Raw genomic sequence first — 21,360 nt, 5'->3', positions numbered from 1 at the left:
ATTCTATTAGAACTAAGAAGCTGTTGAATATGTTACACAGGGGGAACCCTTCTGAGGAGTGCTGATATTTCTGACCCTGACATGACTTGCACTGGGATACTCATGCATTTGAAGTTATGCCCTGGACAGAAGATAAGCCATGCAACCAGTTTCTGGTTTGCCTTGCTTACCTGTGGCTCCAGTGGTGCCAGCAGAAGTCACAGGCACTCAGCAGACCTCAGGAGCTGGCCTGTATAACACTGGGGTGAATAAATAGGCTCTTAAAATTGGGCTGCTGTGTTAACAGCTTCTACAATCCATATAAGTGTTATGAATAATGAAATAAGACACTGGCAATGACAACACATTATTGAAGAGCTGTTAAGTGCTGCATTATGATTTCATTTTAAAGCTGCTCCTGGATGAGAGCTTGCGTGCCTGTGCATGAGGAGGAGGGAGAGAAGGGAAGCTGTTTAATATCCTTGTTGCTGACCTATATTTTTAATTTAGCCACTTGTTTAATTCAGAGCATGTTACTTTCAGAAGGACTGGCCATTTGGGGCTATATTATGCCGCCCTTGATTTTTGTGCACTCAGAGGTCTCATTGGGCTATCCAGCAGTACAACTATATGCTAACAGTGAAGAAAAAGAGAAAGCAATCTTCTTTCACATTCCTGGGTTATCCAGACCTAGGCTGTAATCCTGAAAACCAAGGCTGTCCGCCACTGTGGTTGACACAGGTGAGGTGGTAAAATGCAAGAGAGGACAGGGTTAAGAACGGGCAGAGTCTTGGCTCAAACCCAGAGGAGCCTATAGGCAGGCGTAAATTATCTCCCAATCTTGCTATAAGATAGAAAGAATGTTGGGAAAGAAATGCACTCTACTTCCAGCACCTGGGGCAGTAAAGGTTATGCATCAACCCTCTGATTGTGGATTCTGTGACAAAAAACACTGTCCCTTTCACTGACCTTAGTGAGAGCACTGCAAAATAAAGTAAAGCTCTGCAGGAATAAAGGTGAAAGAATTTGTCCTCAGTGTTTTATAGAAGCTAAATAAATCTACTGCAAGAAATCCAAAGTATCTGGAGGTTGAAACAGAAACAGATACTTCATCCTTATATGATACTGTCCCATGCTCAGGTATAGCATGGGCACAGATGGAGGGAAAGAGATTTATTCCAGCAATGACAGTAGGACCACTTCTGTAACCAAAGACACTGGGGAATGAAATCACCTTTATTGCTCATCAATGGCAGAAAAAAAAAACCCTTTTTCTTCCTGCCTATAAAGCTGTCCACTCTTGATGCTACAGCAAACGACCAATAAATCACATACACGGTAAATGCAATTTCCTCCCACATTTTTAATATTTCTTCATTCCCGCAGCTGGAGGAAAAAAACGAGCTCTCCAGAGCTTACCAGTTGGAAGTGTTACAATATTGATTTCACAGAAGGTCACAGATCGAGTCTGTGGGTTTTTTCATCTGTTCCCCAAACAAGATATAGGACCAAAGCAGCACATGCTGGGAACCTCAGAAATATCAGAAACTGGTAAAACTGAAGCAAAACACAGGGACAAGTGAAAAAGACATAGGAATAAACTGTTGAGGACAACATAGTTACTTATCCATCATCTTCAAAATGAATCGTTGTCCTGGTTTTGGCTGGGGTAGAGTTAACTGTCTTCCTAGAAGCTGGTACAGTGCTGTGGTCTGGATTTGCTGTGAGAATAATGTTGATACCACACTGATGGTTTAGTTGTTGCTAAGAAGTGCTTACCATAAACCACAGACTTTTCAGTTTCCCAGGCTGTGCCAGGGAGCAGGGGCAGAAGCCAGGGAGGGAGCAGAGCCAGGACAGCAGACCCGAACCAGCCAAAGGGCTATTCCATACCATAGAATGCCATGCCCAGTATATAAACTGGGGGGAGTCAGCCTGGAGCCACCGCTCATTGCTCGAGGTCTGGCTGGGCATCGGTCAACGGGCGGTGAGCAACTGTATTGTGCATCGCTTGGTTCTTGGTTTTCTTGAGCTTTATTCCTCTCTCTCTTTCTTATCTCCCTTTTCATTATAATTATTATTATTAGTAGTAGTAGTAGTGGTAGTAGTATATTTTACTTTTTTTCAGTTATTAAATTGTTCTTATCTGAACCCACAGGTTTTACATTTTTTCCAGTTCTCCTACTTACCTCACCGAAGTGGTGGGGAACCAGCAAGCAGCTGCATGGTACTTAGTTGCTGGCTGGGGTTAAACCATGAGAATCTTCTATTCCACTGCATTCCAGACTGTTGGCCTCAAAACTGATGTTTATTAACTGACCATTTGAATTTCCTTAAATCATGACAGCCAAACTTTACCAAATAATTCTGAGTCTCAATTAGAAGCAGACCTCCTTCTTTCAAGAGAAAATGTGAAAGGTAGCATTTGTGCATAATATGAGAAATAACTGAAGAATTATTTTGTATCGGGGCCGGGGGGGGGGGGGGGGGGGGGGGGTGGGGGGGGGGAGGGGAGGGAAGTAAGGACATTGGTAATCTAACATTTACAAAAATACCTCACACAGTAAAACAAAAGAAAGTTCTATATCTGAGTTATTCTTTTCTTCCAAGTTAAAAAATGACACAGACACAGACCTCTCAACTTACCTGTTGGCACTTGAATTTGATTCTCTAAGTTGTCAGATGTCTGTGCTTGCCAAAGGGATGAAAGAAGTCATCTGTAGCTTTGATAATAATATTATCTTTTTCTTTTCTTTTCTTTTTTTTTCCCCTCACAGCTCCATTCAATCCTCCCAATGCTGCAGACAGTATGGTCAAATTTGATGCCTATGGAGATGGGATAGGACGATACAACGTATTCAATTTCCAGTACACTGGAGGCAGATACTCCTATGTGAAGGTTGGTCATTGGGCAGAAACCTTGTCACTTGAGGCTGACTCTATCCACTGGTCCAGGAGCTCTGTCCCTGTCTCCCAGTGCAGTGACCCCTGTGCTCCTAACGAGATGAAGAATATGCAACCAGGAGATGTCTGCTGTTGGATTTGTATTCCCTGTGAAACTTATGAGTACCTGGCTGATGAATTCACTTGTGCAGACTGCGGGCCTGGAAAATGGCCCACAGCTGACTTGACTGGCTGTTATGACCTACCAGAAGACTACATCAAGTGGGAAGATGCTTGGGCAATAGGTCCCGTTACCATTGCATGCCTGGGTTTTATTTGTACTTTTATGGTCATTGGAGTGTTCATCAAGCACAACAATACCCCTCTGGTTAAAGCCTCTGGCCGTGAACTCTGCTACATATTACTCTTTGGGGTCTTCCTGTCTTACAGCATGACTTTCTTCTTCATAGCTAAGCCTTCTCCAGCTATCTGCACCCTTCGTCGTTTGGGGCTAGGAAGTTCCTTTGCTGTATGCTACTCTGCCCTTCTGACAAAAACGAACTGCATAGCCAGAATATTTGATGGCGTAAAGAATGGTGCCCAAAGGCCTAAGTTCATCAGCCCCAGCTCTCAGGTCTTCATCTGCCTGAGTCTCATTTTGGTACAGATTGTGGTGGTGTCCGTGTGGCTTATCTTGGAGGCCCCTGGCACCAGGCGGTACACTCTTCCTGAGAAGAGAGAGACTGTCATATTGAAATGCAATGTCAAAGATTCCAGTATGTTAATCTCCTTAACATATGATGTAATCCTCGTAGTCTTATGCACTGTATATGCCTTCAAAACAAGGAAATGTCCAGAGAACTTCAACGAAGCCAAGTTTATCGGTTTCACGATGTACACAACGTGCATCATTTGGCTGGCCTTTCTCCCCATATTTTATGTGACATCCAGTGACTACAGAGTAAGTCTTTGGATATCTGTTTCCATAAATCACATGAATCACTTTAGAGGACTGTGTTGACATTCAGTAAAAGCTTCTTTCACTTCTTTTGTCCCCTGGATCCCTTGCAAATAAGCCCTGTTTCAATGACCACCTAAGCAAGTCACCAAATTTTAGCTTATTTCTAAAGAAGATGGTCTCATTTCAAACTGAGCATATACAGTTAGAGGTGGAAGGCATCAGTACTGTCAGTCTGATTGCGATAAAGATATGGATTAAGTATCCATACTGGTACATTGGTATGTGAAGTCAGTTGTAACAGAAAAACCTCATAAAGCATGAGCTAGAATGAGTAATAATGAGTTATTTGGTGGAGGTTGGCCTTACATTAAAAACTGAAGTAACTAGTCTCCTGCAAAAGAATATGCCATTCAAACATGGTATTTTCTCCCAAATAAAAAAGATAAGGAAAGAATTTCAAAATTTCCTATGAAACAGCTATTAAAAAAGAAACCCCCCCCCCCCCCCCCCAAAAAAAAAAAACCAAACCACAAACCCAATCCAAACCAAAAAAAGTTACTTGGATATAGGACTTTTTTTTTTTTTTTTCCTCACTGGGCAGGTAATATTGGTCAGCTTTCACAAACAAACTTAAAACAAACATTAAATTGTTTAAAGTGTCACATAGTGTTGCGAAGCTTCAAGTTCAATAAAATCGTATTTTTGGATGGAAGAAAATTATCTCAGAAAAAGATTCAGATCTGCTCCACTGGAAATCTCAGTTATTATGATGTGAGAAGTGACTGCTAGAGTTGACTGTTACAGCAGTTTGCAGCGAATTGATTCAACTTTCTGCCCAGAAGAAAGGTAGATAAGCTTAGGGTGATATTATTACCAGTAGTACATATATGAAATAGCGTGTAAAACTGTGGTGCTAATAATGTCACTTAACATACTTTCGGTGTGAACACTCCAGAACGGTGTGTTTAGTTCTATTTTTCTTAGTTTAGGAAAGGTACTGAAAACCTCAAGAAAACAAGGATAGATAACAAACGACATGGTAAGACACACCAAGTGACAGTAAAGGAGCTAAATATATTTAGTCTAGACAAGAGTAAACCCAGGGAGATGTGATCACAGACTATAAATAGTGTCAAGGCAACAAAAGGAGAGAAGGGGACTATTCAGTCTCAGGAGAAGTTAGAATAGCGAGTAATGGACGGAAGCTAATGAAGGAAAAATTTAAGGAAGGCACAGGGGAACATCTCCGGATACCCAAAGTAATCAGGAAGATAGACACAGAAGGAGTGTAATATCAATGCAGATAGACACATGAGTGGGCAGCACAGACACTAATGGTCAAAAGGAGCATGACTTAATTGTTCAAGCAGCATTTTTCAGCCTTATCTCCTGAGTGAGATTTCCCAGAATACCTGTAGGCATTTAATTTAAATTCAAGATTCCAAATAAGCCAACTCAAGTCCTACAAAACTGACAGAAAATGCTTTCAACACCTTTTTTGATACTTTCATGACATGTCAGAAGCTTTTTGAAAACCCCTTCTAGATGTCTACACTTCTGGGGTTCCTTTGAAAAGCCCATATTTTATTTCTGTGCAGTGTTGCATTTTGACTCTGAACCAACCTGTGCCATCCTAATGTAGACCAATACCAGTGGCACCACCAAAAAAAACCCAACTTTAGAAACTTCATAGTAGCAATGAAAAAAATGTATGTTGACTGGCTTGAGATTTCATCATTAAGCACAAACATCGCTCAGGACTCACCCTTCTGAAAAAAAGGGAAGAACTGGAAATTTATCCAGAGGTTTGGTGTTGACTTCACTATAGTAGTTACAGAACAAAGAAAAAGCAGTAGTTCAACATAGTATACACCCCTACAAATACTGAAGCAGAAATGTCCCTGTATGAACCCTATATGACAGGTGTCGGCCAGCATGTTAGATGCTGGGATGGCATATTACTGTACATCTTACAGATTCACCAACCAAATAATCTTGCTATTTAGTTAAGGCCTTCTCTGCTCCATGAAGGGTTTATGGTTTAGGTGTATCTCCAGTACACAAATGCTTTTTTTCTCTCAGACTAGGCTTGCTTATATTGACACGACCACTCTCTCACCCTGAATCAGATAGGTTTCAACAGCAAAAGGTATTCTGAGGAAACTGTTTACAGCAGAGCATTTAGTGATTCAGTCGTGATATCAGCTGTGGGATTTTGCCACACACAACACATCTTCACATAACCACAAGGTTGGAAGGGACCTCTCCCCTGCCCAAAGCAGGGTCACTTACAGCAGGGCTGTATCCAGCCAGAGTTTGAATGGAGTTCCAGGCGTGGAGGTTCCACAAACTGTCTGTGCAACCTGTGCCAATTTTTGACCATCTTCATAGTTTTCTTATGTTTAAGCAGAATTTCCTGTATTTTGGGTTGTGCCCATGGCCTCTTGTCCCATCACTGCGCATCACTAGGAAGAGTTTGGCTCCCTTTTATTTTCTCCCCCCACAAGGTACTTATACATACTGATCCTCCTGAGCCTTCTCTTCTCCACTCTGAACAGTCTCAGCTCTCTCAGCCTCTCTTCATACAACAGCTGTTCCAGTCTCTTAATCATCTCCATGGCCCTTTGCTGCATTTCCTCCAGTATGTTCATGTCATCTTGTACTGGGGAGCCCAGAGCTGGGCAAAGCACCCCAGATGAGTCACACCAGGGCTGAGTAGAGGGGAAGGATCACATCCCTCTACCTGCTGGCAACACTCTGCATAATGCAGTCCAGGAGGCTGTTGACTTTGATTGCTGTAAGGGCACATTGCTGGCTCATGGTGTATTTGTCCCACCAAGACCTTCAGGATCTTCTCTGCCAAGCTGCTTTCCAGCTGGGTGGCCCCCAGCATGTACTGGTGCCTGGGGCCGTTTCTCCCAAGGTGCAGGACTCTGCTTTTCCCTTTGCTGTACTACATGAATTTCTTGTCATCCCGTTTCTCCAGTTTGTCAAGGTACCTCTGGATGGCAGCACAGCCATCTAGTGTACTGACTACTCCTCCCAATTCTGTATCATCTTCAAATTTATTCAGGGTTCACCCTGTCCCAGCATCCAGGTGATTAATGAAGGTGTTAAGCTGCATTGGTCCTAATATCAACCCCTGGGTAAACTAGTGACTGGCCTCTGGTTGGACGTTGTGCCACTGATCTCAATTGTTTAAACCCAGCAGTTCAGCCAGTTTTCAGTCCACCTCACTGTTCACTTACCTAGCCTGTACTTCATCAGCTTGCCAATGAGGATGTTACAGGAGACAGTGTTAAAAGACTTACTAAAGACAAAATAACAAATATTAACTACTTGCTCATCATCCACCAAGCCAGTCATTTCACTGTAGAAGTCTGTCAAGTTCATTAAGCATGATTTCCCCTGTTGGCAGTCATTGATTATCCATGCAAGCTTATTTCCTCACACCCACAAATCTCAGATAGGAAAGAAGGGACAACAAAAAATGGTGTAGAGAGGTTTACTTGATTTCCTGCCCATTGGGATGGGCCATTCATACAGAATCACAGATTGGTCAGGGTTGGAAGGGACCTGTGGACATCATCTAGTCCAACTCCCTGCTAAAGCAGATTCTTCCAGAGCAAGTTGTACAGTCACATCCAGGCGGGTTTTCAACATCTCCAGGGAAGGAGACTACAGCATCTCTGGGCAGCCTGTCCCAGTGCTTTACCACCCTCTAAGTAAAGTTCTTCCTCATATTCAGAAGGAACTTCTTATGTTGCAGCTTGTGCCCATTGCTCCTTGTCCTGTCACTGGGCACCACTGAAATAGACTGGCCCCATCCTCTTGGCACTCTCCCTGAAGATGTTTGTATGCATTGGTAAGATCCCCCCTTGGTCTTCTATTCTCCAGGCTGAACAGCCCCAGCTCTCTCAGTCTCTCCCCACCAGGGAGATGTTCCAGTCCCCTCAACACCTCCACAGCCTCTGCTGGACCATCTCCAGCAGTTCCCTGTCTCTCTGGAACTGGGCAGCCCAGCACTGGTCACAGCACTCCAGATGTGGCCTCACCAGAGCAGAGCAGGAGGATCCCCTTCCTCCACCTGGCCCCACTCCTCCTCATGCCCCCCAGGCTCCCACTGGCCCCGTGGCCCCACGGGCACACTGCTGGCCCACGGGCAGCTTGCTGCCCACCAGCACTCTCAGGTCCTTCTAGACAGAGCTGCCCCCCAGCAGGTCAGCCCCAGCTTATGCTGGTGCATGGGGCTGTCCCTCCCCAGGTGCAGGACCCTACAATTGCCTCGGTTGACTGTCATGAGGTTCCTCTCTGCCCAGCTCTCCCACCTGTCCAGGTCTGGCTGAATGGCAGAGCAGCCTCTGGTGAATCAGCCACTCCTCCCAGTTTGGTATCAGCCACAAAATTGGTGAGGTTGCCTCTGTCCCTTCATCCAGGTCAGTGCTGATAAGTTGAACAGCACCGGACCCAGCACTGACCCTGGGGAACACAGCGAGCTACAGGCCTCCAGCCAGACTGGATGAGTTGATTCTTGAAAAACAGCCAGGACTCCTGAACTCCTCTTCTCTCCCAGGCTGTATCCCATGGTATTCTTCCAAGAAGATGCCTGAACAGGTAAATCTGTTCTGCAGGATGGTGATCCTACTTTTTGCCTTGCTTCCTCCTCTTGGGCCCCTGAATTCCACCATTTGCTGGTTGCGGCAGCCAAAGCTTTCCCCACTCATCACATTCCTGACAAGTTCTTGTTTGTTTGTAAGATCATGTGATCATCAGTTCCTCAATCACCTTCTTTAGGAAGTTGACCTTAGGGTGCTCTAAAAACCTCCTGCATTGCCTCTGCCCTGCTGTGTTGTCCGTCCAGTGGCTATCAGGGTGGTGGAACTACCCCAAGAAGTCCAGGGCCTGCAAACATGACACTTCTTCCAGTTGTTTGAAAAATGTCTCTTCTATTTCTTTCTAATGATGTGACTTATAGCAGACACCCACCACAATGTTGTCCACTTTGGTCTGTCCACTAATCCTGCTCCATAATATATCAGCGGGCTCAAGCCAGGCAGAGCTCCCTTCACTGCTCTGTCACACAGAGCGTAACTCCCTCTCCTCACCCTGCTGTTGGGGTGCTAACCTATGCTGTAACTGCAGATCTGTAAGCAGAGCAGGACACATCTGCCTGCTTCCACAAGTCACAGACTTCCAGCCTCCTTCATCACGGGACTCTCCATTTCCTAACTCAACAAACATGGGCTGCCTAGTTCTTCTCTAGTACGGACCAGGCTCTTGTACCTGCAGAAGGTCAGAGAAGGTCCAGTCCACCTTTTTCTCACCATGTCTGATGCTGCAAAGTCTGCTGGCCTCCTCCCATAGCCCCTTAACATGGGAACAGAAATCCTCTACATCTCCTGCAGAAAAGGAGAACGACTACCCAAGCCCCATGAGAGGCCTCAGGGGCATCCCTGCAACCCCAAAGCTGCAGATCTGCACCTTCCCTCGGGACTCAGTCTGGGTCAATCCTGATATGCCAGGGATAGTTGCCCCTGCAGGCACTGGGGACCATGCCCTCCGGCACTGCCCATGCTCTGCACTCAAATGCAGCCTTCAGCAAAATTTCTAGTCCTCTTCTGTGCATATTTCAGCCAAACCTGTTAGCTGCCCAGCACCTACAGAAAGTTCTTCCCAGCACCTGCAACAAGGGTGCCCAGCCTTACCTAACCAAGAGTCATCACAGTCAAAAGCTCCAAGCTGCTCAAGGACACCGACAGAGCTCCTTAGAAGCTGATGGGGGGTGCTAGAAGTCACAGCCTCCTGTGTCAGTCCTCTCCCAGCAGCAAAGCACCCTGACATTCCTTTAAGTGTTCCCCAAAGTCTTCCAGTAATCCCAGAAATTGCTCCCAGAAGGTCTAGAAGATCCCAAAGTAGAGGCCAGAAACTGCTCTGCAAACTTTTGCAAATGTTTGGTGGCTGACTCTGTGGCTGCACTGTCAAAAATGTAAAGGAGAGCTCCTGGAAAAGATGCATTTATCTGATAACATTGATTTTCATGCAGAGATCCACACTGATTTCAGAACCAAAAATACAACAAAGCCTGATATGATTAAATAAGCACACATCGCATAAATTGACAGCAGCCCCAATATCTAGCACATTTCAGGGAATTTTCAACCTAGTCATCTTAGACAAAAGCTTAAGAAATACAGCAGTAATGCAGCATGAAGGAAAAAAAATTCTTTGAGGGTAATTCTGGCTCAAGGATCTTGCCTTTGCTGCCGGTTGTTCATGCCTGGTCTGCCAGGATTGGATCCCTTCTGCCAGCACATGGGTGTCGTGTAGATGAGGCTGGGTTACATAGCAAACCACTGAAGTGACCTGTGTGAAAAGGAACCCCATTGGGATGGGGCTATTTTTAACCTAAATAATTTCATTGATTGAGTGTATAACTATATTAACACTGCTGAGCTGCTCTAGGAGGCACAAGCCCTCGCAGAGCAGGGTGGGGAGGAGGACTTTGTTAGCCAAGAGAACTTACCACAAAACTACTTACCCTCATTTATTCTTGTTTTATAAGAAAAGACCCTGTCCTGTTTACCCTGTTCAATACCGACCCCAAACTGACTGCAGAGCCCTGTGGATGATATGCAGAGAGGTGAAGGAAAAAGTGGAGCTGGAAACATGGAGGTGTCCCTTTCTCATGCTGCCCCTGTAGGGTCTTCAGTGTTCACTCACCCTGTGAAAGTTGAGCACTTTTTCATGGTGCTTGCCATGTCTACCTTGGATAAAGAGTGATTATTATATCATCAAATTAATTATACTCACTGCTGACAAAGCACTTGGTGCTCAGTATATATATAAAGCAACAAAGTCCATTCAATACTCTATTTTTCATTTTGCACCAATTATTTCTGACAAGGAGATATGAGAGCCATTCCCATGGAAGAAGGCTAATCTCCAAGGACTGCAGGAGTGTAACTAAGGAAAAACGAGCCATGGATGCATAATCATTCAAATTAAGCAGTAGACGTTAAAGCGGTTTAATTCAACATCTTAATTAAGGAATCTGCTTGGAAGAAAAGAATATAGACTGAAAATGAGGCAGTAAACTGGCACCTATTTATAGCACTGAACAAAAAGGAAGAAAGCTAGATAGTGCCAGCAAAGTTACAGTAACAAGTGCCCCAAGACAACTGCTCTAAAATCCAGTGGCCTTACAAAAAATTCATTTCTGAGTCCAAAAACTTAAGTCTCAAAGTCAGGACACCTTTCAGGCCTGGTCTGACAAATGTCACCAGCTCTTATGTTTACTCTAAATTGCACCTGTATTCCTGCAAGGGATTTTTCAAGTTCTCTGATTAGGATTGAGGCTGGAGACTAAATTGTTTTTCAAATGGATGCTTTGCATGAGGCATCTAATGTAAACCCCACTAAACTAAAAGGTGTGCAGGCTGGTTTTCACTGTAGCCAGCTTTGCTCAGATATTGCATGACAGGCATTACAGAGGAATTCCTGATCAATTTAGAAATCAAGGGCATGAGAGATAAGAGAAAGAGAACAGAACTATCCTTTCTGTGCTAAAATGAGAGAGAAAACACTCAATCTGCCCCTGATATGCAGAGACAGAGGGCACCATCAGCACCATGCACCTCACTCATATAATCCTAGAACTGCGGAAGATAAGGATGCAACAGATGTTCAAGTCAGCCTCTACCAGTACAACCCCCCAGGACTGTGGTTCCTGCTGTTGTATGATAATGCTTCTAATATTCTGCATCTCAGAGCTTTCCATACTGAAACACAGCACTTTGCACCCACTCTCTCCTAGGTGCAAACCACCACCATGTGCATCTCTGTGAGCCTGAGCGGCTTTGTTGTGCTGGGCTGTTTGTTCGCACCCAAGGTGCACATCATCCTCTTCCAGCCCCAGAAGAACGTGGTCACTCACAGACTCCATCTCAACAGGTTCAGTGTCAGTGGGACTGGGACCACTTACTCTCAGTGTAAGTAACAGAACTGCCACCTTTCTATATGGACGGGGCGGGGGGGGGGGGGGGGGTGCAGTGAGTTTGGGTTGAGACAAGGTGGGGTTTTTTACCAGCAACAGAAAGACCTCTATAGGCTGAGCTATGTACCCCATGCAAATATCACTTCATTTGTGTCTGGAGGGAAATACTCATCCCCCTCCCATGGGAATCATCTCAGAGCCCGCTCTGAAGCTTACTGAAGTCAGCAGAAAGCTTTTGGTGGGCTCTGACTCCAGTCTGCTGCACAAAGCAAGTAGAGCCTGTCTCTCACTCACTCCCACAGCGGAGGCAGGAACAGATTGCCCTGAAGTACTCCTTTCAAAATGACACACTGACAGGACCAGGGCCACAATGCAGCACGCTCTCAATGGCTCTTATCATCTGCATTATAAGGAACAGCTCCAAGTCTGCAGTAAATGCATCCAGAGGATGCCATAAACTGTATCTGTATGTGGAGTGCGAGCAGTACCTTTTGTAAGTGCCACAGCTGGGAGAAGCAATCAGTGCTCTGTCGCAAGGACAGCTCATCTGCTCTGCCTCTCTCCTTTCCTTCATCTTCAGTCTCTTCATCCCAAGCAAATTCACTTCTGTGATTTTGTTCTAAAGCTGTCGCTCCTCTTCTGAGTGACTTGCTCAGAGATTTTTTTTTATTTTAAAAAAAAAGGTCACCTGTGTGTTTGCTGTTTTTTTTTTTTCCCTTGTCAAGCTTAACTGTTCAAGAATGGGAGCACACAGCATCCTGTTCTCAGAGCTCTGTGGACAGTGATGCCTAACCTGGAAAGCTAATTGAAAAAGCACACTACAACTATAAAGAGGCACAAAATAAGAAACAGAGGAAAGGGGAGACACAGAGCAAGGCTTGCCAGGCAGTTCACACTAACCTAGCCTCAGGTTTTTGAGTATCACTTAGATTTCAAAATTGGCTAGAAACCTTCGACACTTCAGTTTTCAGACAGAACATGGAAAGAACTTGGGACCTTGCTGTGTAACACATTGGCAGGAATTAGGAGCTAAAGGGACCCCAGCCATTTCAGGCTCTCCCACCACAAACCATACTGTGTGTGGGTGCCCATGGTCCTTTAACAAAAGAGAAGCCATACGGCTCTACATGTCCCCCATCTTATCAGTCAGGACCATATCCAGCCCTGACACAAGAAACCAAAATCTCCTTTCTGTGTTGGAAAACTTAAACCAAGAGAGATAGGATACCCCTAGGTGTCCAAAGTGCTGAGCACTCCCAAAAGACCAATGGTTTGCCAATAACCTTTAGAAGTTTGGTCCCTTGATGAAATGATAAGTCCCATGAGACTATTTTCATCCCTTATTAATTTTTTTTAAGTCATCTTCCCGAGTTTTTGAATTCTTTCATACTACAGAATAAGCTTAGTCTAGTCAGAAACCATTTTGTTTCTTGGACACTTTTGTATACAATTGCATTTTGCAGTTTGATATTTTTGTTGTAATGGTTGGATAATACATGTGTGTGCACAAGCATGCATGCAACTGAAAGATATCCTCAGTGCACATCTTTACATTAAAAGCTTACCTGTTCAGGTTTATGAATAGTTTTAATACACAAAGGAAAGCATAAAAATCCTGACTTACAATCTGTGGCTACTTCATTATTTAGAAAGGTGGCTGCAGTTACTTACTTTTACTGCTTACACCTAGGTGAATAAGGGCTGCTCATCTTCATTGGTCTTTCAGACCATGGCAAGACATGGACCTGGAAGTAGGACTAAAAGGCCCATGACATACAATGGAAAAAGCCCTGTAGTTTCTGTCTAGAACAATTATTTCGGAAAATAACACTGAGAATTCACTATCACGACACCAATATTTTTAAGAAGGAAATTTTTACCTTACTCCCTTCCAATTATTAGCAAATTATTTTAAACAATTTTTCTTCTTTTTTTTTTTTTTTTCCTCCTTAACTCTCTGATCATTTACAAACCTCTAAAGAGGTTGTAATCCAAATTGATTCTAACCCACATTTAAAATATTTCTCTTATCAGTCATGGGACTGTCAGCTGGTTTTTACTTTGGTCTTGATGGTGTTTTCATCAGTCAGAAACTGATCAAAATCAGCTCCTGGGCATTCTAGTAACAGCAACATACAAAAAGTCAGTTCTTGTTTATTATCAGAGCTTTAGAGGACAGGAGTATCCAGGTTGCTTTAATGGGCAGTGTGTTTCCTATTTCCATGGATTCTGTCCCTCCGTTGCACCTCAGGGCTGCCACCACTTCTTCACTCCATCAGTCATTAATGCCATGAGCATAGCGGGTCATGAACAGCAAGTGACCCACAGGTTTTAACACAATTCCTTGAAAAGTGAAAACTGGTGAAACTCTATGAGAAAAGGTAAGTGACACTCATGATGTTTTTGAGTAATGTTACGTGTTAGCTCTAAATGTGTATTGCAATTGCATCCCTAAACTGAGTAGCGGAGCCTGAGTCAATGGTCAACTATAAGAGCTGCAGTGTGGTAGTAGTCATGAGAGCTAAGACAAGCACCTCCTGCAGTCACATGAATACAGCTCCTCTTCTTTGCTACATGCTCCACAGAAAACAAGTAGAAGTCAATACTTGACTGCTAAGCAAGGAAACTTGTTATAGAGGCACCAAGCTTTGATCATTTTGACAGCTGAGATCTGGACTACAGAAAAATACAGATTTAAGCTGAAGAGAGGCAGGTTATATTGTATCTAGGTATATGACATGTTTTGAAACGTCCATCCGTACCCATTTATTTGAACCTGAAAATCCTTGTTTGGCAGAGAGCTGCATAGGTTCTGCTTCCCCTGCAAGTGTTTCCCCTGCTGGGATGTTCCCCAGTTCTCCTGTGGTGTGTTTTATGGGCTTGGAAGAGGTAATCCCAGAAGGCAGGAATTCAACACTCATAAAACTTCCCAGAAAGCTCCGCACTGATTTAAGCACATGCATGATTCAGGCTGAGCTTTAACACCCAGAAGATGTCATTCATCCAAGTAATGTCCACATGAAAAGCTGCACACAGACTTGAGATTATCCAGGTGCCCTCCACAGGGTTCAGAAGAGGAACTGAAGCTACTTTTATATCCAGACTGGTATATTTTCCTCTCTCAGAATTTTTCCCAGCCCTTGCTCTAAACTAGCTCTGATATATGGGGGGTTTATATGATTAACTCACAGTTGTCCAGCTGTGAGCATGAGTACCAAAAGTGGCACACAGACAGCAAGTTTGAATCTGCCTGTTCCAGCACGGCAGTGCTGGGCTTTTGCATTTTACCTCCAGTTCTTACTATGGATTATCTAAGCAAAATGAGGGACAGACAGGAAAGAGATCAAAAGCACGAACTGCAGCCAAATCAAGATTTTTGGTCATGTCACACGTTTGTCCTTGGTCTCAACATAAGGCAAAATGGAGGTGAAGTGTCTCTGGGAGATCCAGCAATATTTCAGGAACCCTCCGGGCTATAAGACAAAATGTGAAACAGTGCAGGGCTAGCAACTGACGTTGCTGAGGTGTATAAGGAAAAGCAAGATTTTTGTTCTGTCTCAGAGAGAGCTGAATACCCAGTGTGAACACCTTACTCCACCCAGCAGAGTTAATAACTGCCTGCCAGCACTACAAAAGAGGTACGTGCTGTGGAGGAAGCCTGGGAACTCAAAAGGCAAGGCCAATCATTTCTTGCTTACCACCATATTTCTCTGCCCAGCTTTTACATCATCCTGACCTGGTTACTGTAGCATTTGAGCTCTTCATTGTGTTGGACTTCAAAAAAACCCTGAAGCTACAGAAGTTCTGTGTGGGTGACTGATGTTCACAGAAACAAAATGCTTTTTCCTGTAGTCATACTGCAGTAGAACAGGGATTTGAATCAGGTCTCTTAAGCAGTACTGATCTTTCTATTTGCCAAAAATAAGTCAAAATAAAAATAACAGCAATAATAAAAAATTCAGATCAATGTGCTGGCATATTACACCCAGCTAAAAACTGAATACAAAACCTGATAGTTAACCTTCACAGAATCATAGGCATGATGCCCCGTGACCTTTTACCTACAATGATGGCTTTTGTGTATGTGACTCACAACACATACCCAGGTTGCGAGAGACTAAATTCCATCTGCCTAATTCAGAGCAGAGCTCATTCCTGGCTTTCCTTTTATCAGCAATATGACCTGCCCTCTGAGTAGCAGGTTAGTCCAACAGGTGCCTCTAAATCTCTTTCATTAAAACAGTTCTGTTTTCTGTGAAACATTTATCCATTCAATGAAAGAATTAGAAATAGAAGCTGATTTGAAGAAAGAAAGATCTGTTCTAACAGTGATGCTGAGTGTCTTTAAGGAACCAGTCTGCAGCTGAGACTGTAGCCAGCACCAGTTTTGGAAGATTGAGCATGCCCTTGTCAGCTGCATAAATTGCTTTTTACACTGGATGATTGAATTTACTAAGTCATTGCTTGCCGTGTGTTTTCTTTGATGAAGGCATCACATTTCTCTGGGTCACTGTTATCATTAACCTAATGTATCTTTCAAAAAACAGCTTTATGATGCCATGAGCAGAGATGTCACAGAGTATCTGCAAACACATTCCTGATGCCCAATGGATAATTTTAACAAAGACAGACAAACCAGCTTGCTTTTAAATTAAAATCCACAAGGCTTTAGCAGAATGGTAATATATTCTACAGTTAAAATACAAATACATTTAGAAACAGATTCTGATACTCAGATTCAATCGTCATCTTGTATCACTGAAGCAATGAAAACCTAGCATATAAAATACTAGGCCATGTAGACAAAGGTATCAGAATATGGCCCTCACCTCTGGATGCATATTGAATCCTGATCCAGAGCTCCTAGAAATGAAAAGTATTATGGACACAAAATATTCTGGGATTAGGTGAGAAATAACCTTGTTTCCAAATTCAGTTATTCAAAAATTTCTTCACTCATCCAACATGTACTTAGAGTTGTTACTTTTTTAAATTAAAAAGTATATCAAGACACAGTCCTAATATGCAGAGGTGGATTCTGTCCCAGATTTAAAAATGCATCAATTTTATTTCAGGAATGTTCATTCCAATTATGTAAAAACTCAAAGGATCAGACCTTAGCATTTCTAGCCAATAAAACACGAAAAATCTGAAGGTTCACTTTTTATTCTACAGGTATATCTTAGCAGCACTCTAGCTATATTAATTTGCACCACTGTGCAAAGCCTTATAAAGTGAGATCCAGCAGTGCAGAATCATCAAAAAAAAAAAAAAAAAAATTCATGTATTGTATTGAGATGCTTCTTGGAGAATATTAGTCGCCCTAAGTGCTCTCAATGGTCAGCAAAGAGAAATCAGGTTCCTCCAGGGGATGCGTCAGCCTCAGATACAAATTGCCTTGTAGAGGTGCAAACTGTACCTCCATCAGCTCCACTGCTGACACCGTCATGTTAAAGGTGAATTTTCATTGGGCATCTTGGTTAAATTGGGTGAGATGGCCCAGATCAACATAAATTATGTGTGTTGCAATTTCTTGCCACCCTGACATCAGTTATTTTCCCCTCTCTTTCTCTTTCAGCATCTGCTAGTATGTATGTACCGACCGTCTGCAATGGAAGGGAAGTTCTGGACTCCACCACTTCATCTCTGTGATTGTGACTTGCAGTTCAGTTCCTGAGTTTTTAGACTGTTAGGCAAAATTTTGCACGTTGTGCACTCCGGAAAACACCACAAAATAAAAGAAATCAAAACAAAACTAGTACCTTTTTTTAGAAACAGTGTAATAAATTATTTTTGAGGATTGTACAGCATATAGTGATGTTCTGGAACTTTTTAGACTGATTTTAGCACTTCTGTTGTTAATGGTCTTAAGGGACATGTAAATAACCATGGTTCACAATGTGCATAGTCCTGCAGTAAGGGAGTGATTTGTTGCAAGCACAGTTGCAATGTTAGGTGACTTCTTTCCTACAAAATTTTTTTGTAGCTCCTTGTTGTAATTAACTTAGACTGCATTTCTATGTTGTATATTACGGTTACCTTACATGTAACAGACAATTGGTTTTCTCAGCACAAAACAGCAGTATTAATGTAAAGGCACCAATAATAAAAAGATAAAAGTTTTTCAGCATGTTTTCATTTTTGTTTCTTCCTCCCTCAAGGTCATTACATTTCTCTAGACACCAGCTTAGGTAAAAAAGATAAAAAGTCTGTCATACTAGTGTGTGTACACACACACCTGTCTGTCTGTGTTACAAAATCTGTACCACATTATATGTGCTTATGATGAACGCTTTGTCAAGGTCAAGTATAAATTCCCTTTCCTTAAAAAAATGCACGTTATTAAAGCATTTCAAGTGCTCTTTTTGTTATTAAAATGTAGGGACATTTTCAAAAGTGAAAATGTCTAACTGCATCTCAGGTATAAGAAAAAAAAACTTCGATTGCTGGTTCAATCCTTTGGCATGGTTTAACACTATCATGCACACAATAGATTGGTACCATATAAAAAACAAAGAGAATTTCTGTAAGAAAATTAGCTAAGACTGTTTTATCCCTCCAGCCAAAACAGCTGGAGGGATAAAACAGCTGGTTCAGTTTCTCTGCATCAACAGTGCTGTGAAAAGTAATTGGAGCACCACAGAAACAGAGAGGAAAAAAAGTCAAAAAAGACAAATTCAGGAGACATTTACACACTTCTCTGGAGTGACCTTTGCATTCAAACCAAACTATTCAAGACACACACATACCAGCGAGTTAAACAATTGCAAAATACCTTCAAAGTCTGGCTTTTATAACTGCACTCTTAAAGCTGGTCTCACTGTATTGAAACAATCTGAAATCCTCCCTTCTACCAGGTCCAAAAAGTCATTAAGGAAACAAACACACCTTTGATTAATGTGTCTGGGCATATTTACCTAAGGGCTTGTTCCCGTTGATCGCGTTCCAGATGAGGTCAATAGCAAAATTCTCATTGACTTCAAAGGCAACACCACTGAGGCTTGAAAGGCAGACACTACAGATACATACTGTCGGATGGACAAGTTCTCTGTAGCCGCAGTTCTCCTGCACTTGCAGATGTTTTTACACATTTCTGGAAAGGTGCAAGTCCTTGGGGCTGAACTGGTAAAGGAAGTAGCTGTTATTTTGAATGCCAAAATTAAAGATGCAGGTTTTTAAAATTCCCACTCACAGATAGATGCCTAATTTTTCTGGAAATCCTGATGTCCACCAGCAAAGATCTCTTGTTGTCAACACTTCTGTGACTGGCTACACAGCCATTTAAGCCTCTACATCATGGAGTTGTCTAGTACAGAAACCTCTGTGACTTTCACCAGAACAGGCATTGCTCAGCCCGCATTACGCGCAGAGCTCTGCGTTCACCTTCTTCCTCTCCACCAGCCCTGTAGTGCCTAATGTTTCAGGCTTGGTCCCCATGGCACAAGGGACAAGTTTTACAGGTTGGGAGTCTGGTTTTCTAAATCAAGACTCCTTAAAGCATCTGAGGTTGGGCAGCTACATTCATTGGACTTTTGTGTGCTTTTTTGTGGATTAACAGGCTGTGCACAGTATGGCAAAAGGTCAGAATACCTGAATGTGATGTTGGTGTCCCTGCATCTACATTATCTTTATGGAGCTCTTAAAAATGCCTCAGCCAATGAGAATTTCTTCTCAGTTCTTATGGAACGCAACAATCAGAGTCAAATCCATCTCACCTAACATTCATTGTTTACAGTATAAATAACTACATATGAGATTGTCAGCCTCTTCTCCCTTTATACTCAGTGGAGCAGGCTTATCTCAGACTGCTACTTGAGGCTGAGATGAATCTCTCCAAAAAAAGACTAGCACAGCTTGCTCAGATCACAAAGTCTGCACTGAAAATAAAGGCATTGTGTCAGATGAATCCAGCCCTAGAATCTACATTGGCATCACTGAAGCTAATTTATAGCAGGTGAGGATCTCACTGTCCCAGAGCTTTCATTCAGTTCAGTAGCACTATTGAGAAAATGACCCAACGTCTGTGTCAGAGCATGGGTTATGAAGACTTAGGTGGTTTGAGAGCCACTTCCATGTGGGTTTTTCATACAAAAAAAAACGCACAAACAAACATGTGGAGCTCTGGAGTTCCAGCCCCACCAAATGTTTCTGACATTCTTGTACTTGGTTTTGTCTTGAAACCTTGCACAACTTCCCATTGGATGTCCAGGGACACAGATTATCTGGTATTGACTGATGATTCAAGTAATCCAGTTTCAAAACACAGCAAAACAAAAACAGAAAATGTCAAAGTCTGGCAGAGGCTTTGCACACCATACTGGCATTGAAATCTCTTGACAAAGGGATTATGTTTTATTCTTCTGCCTTACGTCATCATTTCATTTTCTCTATTTAAAAGAGTTTCTAGGTTTTGTTCCAATTTGTGTAAGGATTGGCTTTAGAGTATAAACCTCTTCTGATTTCTTTTTTGCTCTCATCATACATAAAGATTGAGTAATTTACCTCAAAGTACAGTGGGCCCTGTCACAGTTCCTTGCATGGTGGAGGGGAGCCCGAAGTACTTTGGCTCTGAGCCTGAAGAGTTGTCACACTGCTCTGATCCCTGCCCACAGACAGCCAGGAAGAATGCTGGGGTCAGAGCAAGGCTAAACCCAGTGCCCACAGTGCCTCACTGGAGGCTGCAGAAAAGTTCGGTTTACCATTCAGAAGCTGTAACTTCAGGGTATCTTAGCTCTCTGATACAAATCAAGAGTGCAGAAAGGTCTGTGAAAAACTGATCACTTTTTATTTATTGGCTGAGCAGAAAAATAAGACAAAAAAAATCATTGCAGGTCAACCTGAAGTAAACAATGATTGGGATTTTTTTTGCCTTTGTTCTTGGTTTTTATACAGGAGAGCTGTTTCTTTTTTAAGTCTTGAGTGAAGTTTGAAAGCAAACCAAAAATCTACTGGGGTAAACCAAAATATTTTATTTTGTCTTCAAGAGATTGTTTTTCCTGGATTAATTGGACACAACTGCTTCCATCGTAACCAAAGACATTTTAAAAGGAATTGTCTTTCCAAATAGAAAAAAAGATCAAAACCTATTTCAAAAATATCATATCTTACCTGAACAAAACAAATCCCCAAAATCAGCAAAAAATGTCCAAAATACCCTGGCTCCAACCAGAAATCTCAGCTCTGGTTAAAGAAGTTTCCACTCCAATCCTTCACCCAGTTAGTACGCTTAGAGAAAGGGAGACTGAAGCAAACCCTTAACTTGTCACCAAATGCAGCCTGATGTCCATGGTGTCATTGTTTACTCTCCAGTGCTTGCAGTCTACAGGAGGAAAGGCAGAAACTCTTTATCCAGAGCCACCTCAAAGCTTCTCAGTAACACAGGCAAAGCTGAGTTTTGTCACTGCAAGAAGAAAAGAGGCCAAGGCCAGGCTGGGCAGTTTTCGCAAGAGGAAGGGGATGGGTAGGAAGCAAAGGCTGGGAGGAGACCTGGAGTTCCAGTCTTCTCGCTTCTCCTGCCTCCAAGGAATTGGCAGGGTCAGGAAGG

The 21,360-nt window shown here is 42.8% G+C and overlaps 1 protein-coding gene across 1 annotated transcript in view; it reads left to right on the top strand.

Moving 5' to 3' along the window:
* The window catches only part of GRM3 (glutamate metabotropic receptor 3), a 113,873-nt gene extending 95,935 nt beyond the window's left edge, over window positions 1-17,938 (top strand). Inside the window, exons 4-6 of the mRNA XM_040596830.1 lie at window positions 2,757-3,823; window positions 11,637-11,811; window positions 17,395-17,938. Of these exons, the coding sequence (XP_040452764.1) occupies window positions 2,757-3,823; window positions 11,637-11,811; window positions 17,395-17,468 (1,316 nt within the window). The 3' untranslated portion in view covers window positions 17,469-17,938. The remainder of the gene's footprint in view (window positions 1-2,756; window positions 3,824-11,636; window positions 11,812-17,394) is intronic.
* The last annotated feature ends 3,422 nt before the right edge of the window (window positions 17,939-21,360 follow it).

The sequence above is a fragment of the Falco naumanni genome, chromosome 5, assembly GCF_017639655.2.
Source record: "Falco naumanni isolate bFalNau1 chromosome 5, bFalNau1.pat, whole genome shotgun sequence".
NCBI lineage: Eukaryota > Metazoa > Chordata > Aves > Falconiformes > Falconidae > Falco > Falco naumanni.
The sequence above is the reverse complement of the archived record's forward strand: the minus strand, read 5'-3'. Positions and strand labels throughout refer to the sequence as shown.